General features: G+C 34.6%; 1 protein-coding gene across 2 annotated transcripts; it reads left to right on the top strand.

Moving 5' to 3' along the window:
• Window positions 1-12: 12 nt before the first annotated feature.
• LOC129923361 (protein hook homolog) lies at window positions 13-2,597 on the top strand. 2 transcript variants are annotated; one of them, XM_056013894.1, is made up of 3 exons: window positions 13-1,295; window positions 2,059-2,135; window positions 2,411-2,597. In XM_056013894.1, the coding sequence occupies exon 1, from the start codon at window positions 179-181 to the stop codon at window positions 1,235-1,237; it is 1,059 nt and encodes a 352-aa protein (XP_055869869.1). In that variant the 5' UTR covers window positions 13-178; the 3' UTR covers window positions 1,238-1,295; window positions 2,059-2,135; window positions 2,411-2,597. The 2 variants fall into 2 exon arrangements, with proteins under 2 accessions (XP_055869869.1, XP_055869870.1); XM_056013895.1 differs by lacking the exon at window positions 2,059-2,135.
• The last annotated feature ends 9,737 nt before the right edge of the window (window positions 2,598-12,334 follow it).

Consider the following 12,334-nt stretch of genomic DNA (forward strand, 5'->3'; position numbering starts at 1 on the left):
AATGATATTGAATATTTTCAAGTGGAAAAAAATCATTTAAATGAAACCATCAATGAGTTAAAGATGAAAAACACTGGGTTAGAAGAAGATAGAAAAGCCTTGTCTTGCCAGCTGGAAGATGAAAGAGAAAAGGCAGAGAGACATGTAGCAGAATTATTGGAAGAAAAAGTCAGACTAAATGATATTATTGCTCTTTTGCAGACAGTCTTTAGCATGGAAAAATCAATTAACTAATTCTGTTCAAGAATGTCAAGTTCTTTCAACGCAACTGAATGAAAAAAAGGTGAAATATTTAGAAATGAAGTCAACTATCTCAAGATTGGATGAAGAAGTGACATATTTAGAAAATACAAAAGCTAGCCTGGAAATGGAGAGGGATAGCATCTCTTCCAGTATGATGGAGGAGCGAGAAAAGTTTCATAACGAATGTTCAGTACTGACATCTTCAATCTTAGAATTACAGACCACAGTAACAAACTATGAAGGCAAGAACAATGTCTTGAATAAAACTGTACTAGAACTGCAATCTAAAAATGCTCATTTAGAAAATGATATGAATATCAGTTCTTCCCAGCTAGATGCTGAGAGAGTCAAGTCAGCAAAAAAGAATTTTGAGCTTAAGTCGACCATATCTGCATTGCAAGAAGAATCTCAGGCAGAAAAAGACCAATTGAAAATGACCATATCTGCATTGCAAGAAGAATTTCAGGCAGAGAAAGACCTATTGAAAATGACCATATCTGCATTTCAAGAAGAATTTCAGGTAGAGAAAGACCAGTTGAAAATGACCATATCTGCATTGCAAGAAGAATCTCAGGCAGAGAAAGACCATTGGAAAGCTACCATATCAGAATTACAGAACGACACCATAGACACCATAGAATTCAAAGAGAAATTAGATTACACTAAGCAAGAGTGTCAAACTGTTTTGTTTCAACTGCATAAAGAAAGGGAGTCTCTAAACTCATACAAATTAGAAAACTCACAGATGAAATCAACTATTTTGAATAAAGAGAAAGAAATAGCAGATTTGAAAGCTGAAATTAGAAATCTAGCTAATACTTTAGTGGAATCAGAATACATTAGAAACGACCTTGAGAAAGGCTTAGCTAATGAAAGGGAACAATTCAAGAAAGAATGCTCCGTTTTGAACTCATCAGTAGCAGAACTGACGCAGAAGCTTGAGCACTGTGAGAATGAGAGAAGTAACTTGAATCAAACAATACAGAGCTCATGACTATGATTGTCCATTTGGAAAAAGACAAGGAGGCTTTGTCATCACAGCTGGAAGAAAAGTAAGTCCATAATTATTGTTTGATGTACATTTCTCTCCTGGTACACTATGTTTAAAAATTATTCTCAGTTAAAAGATTAAAGTAAAGGTTACCTGTTTCTGTGGCTTACAGTTCACAAGGGTTTCAACTGGTCAGCATGATGACCTACCGCCTTACTTTTCCCTAACTAATGTCAGTTACCCATAAGCGCTGGGTGAACTCAAAGTGCCCAGAGATCCCAAAATTAAAAATCCAAGTCTTCACAGGATTCGAACCCAGGACCCCTAGTTCAGAAGCCAAGCACTGTACCGCTCAGATACAGCGCTTCAGTGAAAAGATGTTAACATTTTAGCTTTGAAAAGAAATTTTTTATTTAAAATTACTTTTGTATAGCGCATTTTTCATGCTATAGCAGGCTCAGTGCTCTCTGGTTCAAACACTTGTGGACTTAGTGTGTGGTATGTGTATGTTGGGGGGGGGGGGTATCTGGGAAAAGATTTTGCCTTATTGTAAGAGAGGTATCTGGTTTATTTCTGTGCCCACATGATAGGTAGCTAAAGTGCCATTCATCCATGTCCCAACAAAGTGACAATTTTGTATTGTTTTTAATTACCTGTTTCTCTTAGGGCTCTGTTGTTTGTGTGGTGGTGATATTAGATGTTGTAAAAGAAAATTCCTGATTAATCATGTCCTAAACCTATAACAGTTTGTCTACTAAATGGAATGAATGACTTGCACTTGAAAAAAAAATGTTTACAAAAATTGTTTTACATTTTATCACCAGCTGGAAACTGATTAAAAAAATAGAGCCTTTCAGAGATGTCTTGGATAATTTTGAAATGGAAAAAAAATTATTGTTGGGTTTGTAGCATTTATGTTTGTATATTTTCTTTTTAATAATTACTCAGCGATTAGCCAATTTCTTAGTTATTAATTAGAACTGAGCATTTTTTGTTTGTTAATAATATGTTTTACAACAAAGAATCTAATACAAATCTAATAGATGAGGCATATTTCAGTGCAACATGTAACAATACTTACTCGTGTCATTAAGATTAGTCTTTAAAAAATATATTTAGATATCTAATAGAAAAACAACTGAAAAGTGATATTTATTTATTTTTTTTAATCATCAGAAAGAGACAAATATACAAGTGAGCAAATGGAAAGATTGACCAAAGAAGCCATTAAAAACATGGGTCATCAAAACCATCGCCAGAAAGTCAAATATGTGAAGACTTTAAAAAAGGTAAATTTAGCTTTGCAGGAGGTTCATTTTCACTTTGTAAAATATGTAAACATTCATCATTCACTCTTCTTCCCTCCCCCATGTCACAACTGCCATAATAGTCTCTCAACATGTTTTTGCTCTATTACAAATTTTGTCCCAATTTTCTTTTGCAATGCTGTGTTCTATTTATAATTAAATTTGCTTTAGATTGTTCCGGTGATTACTACTACACATTGTGATTCTTCAAAAATGACACAGACACCTGGTGAACCAAGAATTCCGTTTAAAGGTAAACAAAGCAAGCTTTTTGCATAATAGATACAAAAACTACATTTAGTTTTTTTTTAAATCTAATTCAAGCATAGGATCCTGAGAAATAATAAGGCAATGACATGGATCACAAAAATCAAGACTTTTCTTTATTGCGTACAGTATGGCTGACAAACATAACCGCGTGTATGTTCCACATTGGGGCCCAAAATTCCACATTTTCAACCTGAGTGTTCCACATTCTGGGTCTTGGGGGTTGGCATGTCTGTGCAATCAAATAAAAAAAAAGTTGTTTTTTTCAGATCAAATTCTAATTTGCTTTGCTATCTATAATTACAGGAAAATAAATGCTCTCTGAATCTGAGTGCATGTGCCCAGTATGCATTAGCATACTGCTCCAGCCTGTAACATTTCCCTGCAATCACTCACTGTGTTTAAGTTAAAATGTTACAAGGAAACAGTGAAAAAAGCCAACCTCTCATGTCCAGTCTGCAGGAAGCGCATTTCAGTTTGGGCCAGGAAAGCTGCCAAGGAAAATAAATTGATAAACATGGAAAAGTGGACAGACATCCAAGAGGCCTTCCCTGAAAAAAGTGAGGCGCAGGCTGGAAGCCAGTGAAGAAAGCAAGTGAAGATGAGGAAGATGATTTTGAAGCCCGTAAGTTGAAATACATGAAATTAATGTTTTTTGGATTGTTATTTTGCTAGGTATCAAAAATAGTAATAAAATCCCATCAAGGATGTTTGAGAAATATAGAACATAAAGATAAAATCACCTTCAGTAATCCTTCAGTCTCTTTAGGGCATCCATGAACTGTTGGTAAATTCTCTCCTTTACTTTCTTTTGCCAGAATAAGCAGCTTTTCCATAGACAGGGCTGTACAGTTCATAATGTTGTCCCCCATTGCATCTTTTATCTGCCTCTCCTTCTTTTCCTGGAACTGTTCCCTGCAGAAAAAGTTTTGCAAGCCCTTTAAATAGATGTACAGTCTTAGCCAGCATTTTTTTTTTTCGACAATGATCAGAAAAATATCATTACTGTGATTCTAACCACCTTTAGAATGAAACAGACCAGACTAAAGGTAGATTCATGCAAAGACAATGGCTTTAACCTTGAGTAATGATAAAAAAATATTGAAAAGCTCCCATTTGTTTCAGAGCTGAACAAAATTATTGAAAAGCTCCCATTTTGTTTCAGAGGAAAGAAGACAAATTTCCTGTCCTGGAGAAATCAGACAAGAATATGAAGCTGCTATCCAGCAGGTGAAATATGAATAAACTTTATAATTCCTAGAAATGGAAACAAATTTTAAGTTTTAATTGTCATTCTTTTAGAGTAAACATGGTAGTTACGGTGACATGTTTTTTTTATAGTGCATCTTTCATTCATATTATTCCTTCATCATGTTGTATAAGTGTTTCTCTCTGGTTCATAGGTTTTATATATAGCATTCTCAATGTGCTATGGTCCAATCTCTTTTGTGGATCATTGGGGAGAGGGGGTATCTGGGAGGTTTCGGTGCTTCTCAGCTGCGTCCCACAAAATTCCCATACTGGTGTTGTTAGTTGATTCTCTTGTTTCATCTGACAGGGTGACTTGGCATATACTTGAATCACCTTCCTTGCTTAATTTCTGTTAGTTGATAGTAGTAATGGGGGAGTGACTGGCATCATTAAGTGGTCTCAATTAATTCAGTTGTGGCTAATTATAACTTAAAAACAAAAAGAAAGAAAATCTAGATCAAAATCATTTTATAGCAATTGCACCATGATATAGTCCAGGGGTTCTCAACCTGTGGGTCGCGACCCCCTTGGGGGTCGATTGACGATTTGCCAGGGGTCGCCTAAGACCGTCAAAAATAAGGATTGTTATTGTCTATTCTTCTATTGCTGTATGTGTGTGTGTGTGCGGGGGTCGCGGAAGAGTGGGGGATTGTAAAAAGGGGTTGCCGAGCATAAAATGTTGAGAACCGCTGATATAGTCGATCTGGTTGTGGTATTCTCCATTGGGACTGTGCCATGTGGTTATACACAATTTTTTGTGGCATCCTAGTTTGTTAGCCTGTAAGAGATTGTTGTATTTCGCAAATTCTAAAAGTCGTTGACCTCGTTCATTCGTTGAGAGGTTACTGTATCTTCCACAAGTGCCTTTCCAGGTTTGGTAGGAGTCACTTCCTACTTTGGCATTCCGGTCTCCTTGTACAACAAGGATGTCCTTTTTCAGGACTTTATTGACCACTTCCTATAATAGCTCATAAAACTCTTCTACTGCCTCATCCTCATATGTTGATGTAGGAGTGTATGCTTGAATGATGGTGATATTGAAGGGTGGTGCCTTTAAACTTATGGAAATGAGTCGACTAGATATAGGGTACCAGTTCTCAACGCAATTGCTGTCGTTACTGTGTACAAAGGTACTACCCCTTTCCAGTACCCCCTTTGCCCCTATTTAGACTTAGTTGTTTCAAAACTTGATTAACAAGAACATCTGGATATTGATTATAATACTTTAATAATGTTGATCAAGCATCAACTGTTACTGTCACGCAGACCAGATCTTTCTTTACAGCCCCTTTCTCTCTTTAAATAACTAAATATATGTAGATCTAGATTTATTTTTTAACTGAACTGTAGCTCTGTTCCATCTGCAAAATAACCACAACAGATACCAAAATCAATGAAATTCAATGACCAAAACAAAAATTTTACCCTAACAACTGTCCTACACAAAAAGACACTTCCAATGCAGGCTGGTGCAAAAGTAACTATTAATTATACCATTTCTCTGCCAATTCCTCCATAAAACAACATGTTGTGTTAAATAATATTTGCATTGAGCCCGATCTACTTCTCTGTGGCTATACATTACTGCTATAGCACTCTGTCTTTATAGCATCAGTTGTGCCAAGGCTTTGTTGAGTGTTTTCTTATATCAATAAACTCAAAAATAAATTCTTGTTCCTTTATGGACGTAGGTAGAACTTCACTGGAATTGAATCTCTTTTATATGAAAATGTTTATTATTCAATAGATTCAGCAAAAAAAGGACGAACAGGCAAAGAAAGAGGAGGAGGCCAGTAAAGTACTGTTTGAAACTCTGCAACAGGAAGAATTTTTGTCAGAGAAAGTGGAAATAGAAGAGAAAGCACTGATGCTTGAAAAGGTCAATAAATATTGTAATAAATAAAAACTTAATAATGTAAAAATAATTTGAATTTATTGATTTTGATTGTTTCTAATTCTGTTGAAGTGTCTTTCATATTTTTATTAATCAATGCTTTCATGTTTTTAAAATGGAATTGTGTTTCTTGTTTCAGAAAAAGTCTAAAAAAATAGCCTCCTTTTGAATCCAGTTGTCAGATTAAAGAAGTGTTTAAAAGCAGAGGAATTAGTGTTGAGTTGGAGAGCTAACAACTGTATTCCTAACACTGAAACTTTCCATGACTCTTCACAACTCACAGAAAACAGATCAGCTATACCTGCTGGCAATAGTTCAGAAAAGAATGATGACCTTAGGTTTGCAACAAAATTGCAAGAATTTTTTGACTTAATGGATAAAAAAAGAATAGTTGTGGATAGGTCAAAAGGATCCAGAAATGAATATACTTTGCGTAGAAAGCATAAATGTGATAAGTGACTGTTACATTGTGTTGTTGATTGTTATATGTTGGGTTGAGTTTTTTTTTATGTTTTAGTAATGTTTTTGTTGTTGGCTACTTTCTTTTTGATACTGTCACATGACCCATAACAGTCTGACCTTTTGCACTTACCTATACTATTGAATGACATCGTCATACAAAATAACAATTTAAAAGAAAGAATAATTATAAGTTATGTTATTTATCAGCCTCTAGGCATCAATTTATTGTTTATGTCCAGAATGTACAGAATGCTGTGTAAACATATGATGTTATTCTAAACACTGACTTATTGTTCTTGAGTTGTTGATTCCAAGTGCTTCCTATTCTATCTAGATCACATGTTTTTGAATCATATTGGTCTATATATATATAAATATACATTACAATTTATTGATGAATCTATTTATTCATCATTTGAAACCTTTCATTTACTTTTTTTTACTGCTAATTATCAAACAAAATTTCTAGATTACATGTATGATCTTTGCATAGTCTATGCCAAACATTTACCCTGTATTGTCATGTTATATTTGATATTTTCATGTATTAACTTACTGCCAAAGCCTTAAAGAGAAATACATTCATTAATCTCTGAAGGTAAATTTAGCATTATTTGCTAAAACTTTGTAAAAAAAAAAAACACTATTTGAAAATTATTTGAAAATGTCTAATTTTTTTTTTTTAAACTTTAGCAAGCATTGTTTATTATAATACTATCAGACTTAATCTAAATACATTTTCATAAACTAAATTGAACTAAAACTTTGACAGCACATTGATTAAAATGTAACAGACTTTGTTTTTGTCATGCCTTTTAATAAAAGCCTTAATGACTTATGCCATTTGTAATTGAATCCAGTCTGTATTATATAAACACAGAGAACAAAAACCTGAGGATTGTATGGAGATAGTTTGTACAAAATATAGCATCACTACATTATGTGCTCACCAAGAGAATTATGGGATAGAAAGATAGTAACATCAGAAACAACATACTCTAGTGGCTATTGTCACACAACTATGTACATACTCTAATGGATACTTGCCTTGATCAATATACAACTGACTTCAGTGGATCCTATCAATTTACTGTGTGGGAGACCAAAGTTCAACAACTATAATTAAGATGTTAAAACAATACATTCTAAACACAATCACTAGTTTGATGTGAAGGCACTGAACTATGTATTTCAAAACTGAGCTATTCTGTGCATGCAGTGTCTTCTGTTTTCTTGTCCCATGAAAAACCAAAAGGTCACTCAACACTATTTGATCACATCACTATCCTAACTTTTAACAGCAGTTAGTTGCATAAATAGTTCTGTACATATATATATATATTATACATATAAATTGTAACAAACCAACTTATAGTGAAACCCATCCCATGTAGCTATTATCTAGACATGAGTGTAACAGTGCTAGACAGCAGTGTATTCTAGAGGAACTACTGGGCACAGCCTAGCAATAATTTCTACACAACCTTTGGAAAAGGGGTGGGGGGAGTACAACATATGTTTCTAAAAATGGGATTATGAGTACAGGCAGGCTACACAATAACAAATAAATATGGCCGATGCAATAATGTCAACTTCTAAATGACAGATACAAGAATGTCATTTTCCGAACAATAATATGAATACATTATTTATACTAAAACATGTGTCTAGTGTTTTTGACAGAGTATTAAGAATAATCATAGATGTGTTGGTTAGCTAGAGACACATTGCATTGTGTTGGCTAGCTAGAGACACACAGACAAGACACATTACATTGTGCTTGCTAGATAGAGACACAGACAAGACACATTACGTTTGGTTGGATGTTTAGAACTTCAACAGATAGGCAAGAGACACAACCACTCCACCAATATACAAAAAAATGGTCTTGAATCTAGATTGATATATACCGCAGTCAACTTAAATCTAGGTTGATATATACTGCAGTCAACTAGGTCAAAAATATATCAATGTAGATTAATATAAAATTAATAGTAACTCACAGGAAACACATATCCTAAACAAAATAGGGGTCAGGAGGTATTTGAATACTATGTTTTTTTTTAGTAACAACATAACCAATAGACAGAATGAAGTTCCTTGTAAATATTTTGACCAGCACAACTTTTACTGTCAGCATAATGGAAACAAATCAAGATGAACAATAAAAGAATGACCAATTCTATGACAAGCATCATATATATAAATGTAACTCATACAGAAGCTAGTTAGATTTATACATGTCATAACAATACAGATATGTTTGTAAAATGTTTTACATGTTTAGGATGTTCCTTCAGAGTTAAAGATAATTACTTCCTAGTCCAAACCTCCCGCAGGACGACGGGGGATGGGAGCGGGCACGGTTTGAACCAGGGACCATCGATAAATCCGAACGACAGTCCAGCGTGCAAACCGCACGACCAGGCAGATATGAAGATACTGACCATAGAAAAAGGTTGAAAATAAAAAGTGAAATGAAATCTATAAACAAATACCTAAACTAACTTTTCAAACATTTTACATGTTTTTTCAATACCATACAATTGGTCACAACTATACACACAGACTTAATATTAACATCACAATCTCTGAATGTTTAATAGGCTTTGATTCACTCAGACATAAAGCATCCATTCACTCAAACATCATAAAAGCCTTCATTCACTCAAATATTAACTATTCATTTACTCAAACATAAAGCTTTCACTTTGAAAAAACAAGTTAAAATTACTTTTTTTTTTTTTTTAATTATGAGAGAAATGATCAACTATTCATTAATTCCTTAGCCAATGTTCCAGAGCTGTTTTCAACAAATTATTGTGCATTGGTTAAACTGATTCCCCCCCCCCCCAACCCCACAACCATACATTATTACTTAAAAATTAATTAATTAAAAGTTGTTCATTTTTACAAGTAAGATTGTCCCAGACTTGGGTTACAAAAGTCGGACCTTAACATTCAATTTTAATTAGTATCATAATTATGACAAAATTATGACAATAAAGATCTTATCTTATATAATACAGACGTTACTTCAAAAAAGAAGATGATTACGTCCTACGCATCATGCATTTAGTCATGCATATTAACCAATGACTTAAATTCTGCATGAGATAGGGTCTCATACATAAGGAACTTTGACTAAACCTAACAACTTGGTACAATAACTAACTATTGCTTTTATTACGGCAACAAGGTTTAGTTTAGGACATCACTGGCCTAAATGCAAATTTTCTCAAATAGAAAAACTAGTGTTCACACTGGTGATGACTGCACTCTAGAATTGACCAACACTATTAGTGACCAGCACAGCAATGAGTGGCAAACACACAAGTATGCTGACACAGAAATTAGTGTCCCTTTTCATTTGTTTCCAAAAGATGATGTTTTAAAGGGAAAATGGGAAATATTTATTCGGCTGAAGAGCAAATAGTTTACAAAGGCATATGCTCACATTAAATTCGCGGAAGACAAGTACCGGTGCTCGGATTAGTAGATCTATAGGATTTGAGTGCCCACTCGTGACGTCACACAGAAATTCCGTGAAAATCTGACCGTTTTGCATGCGCAGAAAAATTATGTCAGAAAAACATCAATTACTAAGTTTACCTTACCTTTACCTATCTCTTGGTCTGTTGGACCGTTGGGGCACCAGACAAGACTTGTCGACCGTCTTTCTCCATTCCTCCCTTTTTTTTGCCTTGTTTAGAACCTCTCTCAATGGCAGGCGCGTCCATTCTTTTATGTTGTCTTCCCATCGCTTTCTCTGTCTGCCTCTTCTTCTTTTTCTGGTACTGTTCCCTGAAGAAAGATCTTTGCGAGCCCCGTAGATCTTGTAATATGGCCATAGTTAAGCTTTCGTCTTTTTACAATAGTTAGCAGGTCATCATGGGCTCCGATCGCTGCAGTAAACTTGTCTCTGATCTCTTGGTTTGTAACGCGGTCTTTAAATGTGATGCCTAGGATCGTTCTGTAGCATCTCAATTCCATTTGCTAGGATCCTCCTCTCTAGCTCTGCATTTTTTATATGCTTGCGAGTTGTGGACTTTGAATTACTAAGTTATTCTTGCAAATTGAAAAAAAAAGAATAATATATTCATTTTCTGTAAATCAAAATCATATTATATCAAAAATTGTCAAAACCATCGGACTTTCACTTTAATAAACTCTAGCGGAATAACTGCAGAAAAAAATAACATGTATAGACATTCAAAGTGAACTGGATAGATGTTGCTTATAAGCTAGAGTAAATAATTCATCATGAAGATTTCTGAAAATAAAAAGCTGCTGTATTGCAGGTGATCCTGGGAAGATTATTAGACAAGTTCTGAAATCAGAATTGATGTTCCATGTGTCTTATCTTATCTTATATAATACAGACGTTACTTCAAAAAAGAAGATGTGTTCCATGATTTGCAAGTCTTTGTTTAACTTTGGTTAATAGTTTTGAAGGAGTCGGGGTGGCTGAGTAGAAAAAGCACAACTTGCCTTCCAAACAAGGGTCACGAGTTCAAACCCTGGTTAAGACTGGGATTTTTTTTATTTTGAGGATATTTGGTTGAGCAGAAAAAGCACTTGGCTTTCAAACCAAGTCCCAGGTTCAAATCCTGGGATTTTTAATTTCAGAATCTGGCGCTTCTGAGTCCACCCAGCTTTAATTGGTGTAGTGTGAGTGTGAAGTTTTCTTGTTTAAACGTTATGTTTTTAGGTATAGGAAGTGGTTTGTATTGGGCATGTTTTGATTTGTTCATTCATTTACTATCTCATGTTTTGTACATATTTAAAATATTAGGTCTATTGTATTTAGCCAGAAGCGTAGCTAGCCATGTGCGGCACTCCGATCATAAAATCTCGAAGCTGGTGTTCCATTAGTATAGCTCCATGGTTTTCATGCAAACATTTTTGAATAGGTGCTAACAACATCTAGCCCTGCTGGTTATTATTTGTTTCGATCGCCATCAAAATCCCTGAGCTTTTCAAGAGTCAGATCTATTTCATGCTTTTTGGTCTGACTTTTGAAAGAGATGAATAAAGTGAGACGGAAGTCGGGATTTTACTAGAGTTTTTGACAGCAAAATCGGAAGATCTCTTTGTTCTTTTTCATCTCTTTGTTTAAAGAGTTTTCTTATTCAGACAAAACCTATGGCCTGGTAGAGTTGAACTATCCTCTTAACCTAATCAACTATGGTAACAAACAGATTTCCAGATACCTGCACACCCAGGAGAGGACGAATAGGAGGACAAAGTTTTACAAAAGAGGACAAAAAGAGGACGAAGCTTGATGAAAAAGAAAAAAAAAAGAACAATAGAAGACAACGCTTGATTGAAAAGAGGACAAAGCTTGACAATGGAGGACAGTTTGACAAAAGGTGACAAAATGAGAACAGAGCTTGATAATAGAGGACAAAACGAGGACAAAGCTTGGCAATAGGTGACTAAATGAGGACTGAGCTTGACAATAGAGGACAAAAGGAGGACAAAGCTTAACAATAGAGGACAAAATGAGTTGGATTTTCGGAAGTCTATTTTGCTTTTATCTATATTTCTTTACCACTCCGTGCACGCAAAAGTGTGAGTTATTAAGAACCTTAAGTCGTGTAGTAAAAAGCTAAATAGGCCTACATTTTCTCCAAGATTTATTTTTTCCAAATCTCTTCCATGCGAACACATTGACACTGGAAAATTATCTCCCCATTTGTTTTTTTTATATCTTCTTTGTCTTATAGGAGAAAGGGAAAATAAGATAAGATAAATGTTTTATAAATGTTTTATAAATGTATCTTGTACCTTCTCACGCGAGATTTTGTTGCGGAATCTGATACAATCCACAAGCATCGAGACGAAGGTTTTATCAAACAGATTCGTAACAACAAAATAATTAAAAGTACTCCCTTTTACAACTTCTAGAGCGATTAT

Source organism: Biomphalaria glabrata, chromosome 16 (assembly GCF_947242115.1).
Source record: "Biomphalaria glabrata chromosome 16, xgBioGlab47.1, whole genome shotgun sequence".
Classification (NCBI taxonomy): domain Eukaryota; kingdom Metazoa; phylum Mollusca; class Gastropoda; family Planorbidae; genus Biomphalaria; species Biomphalaria glabrata.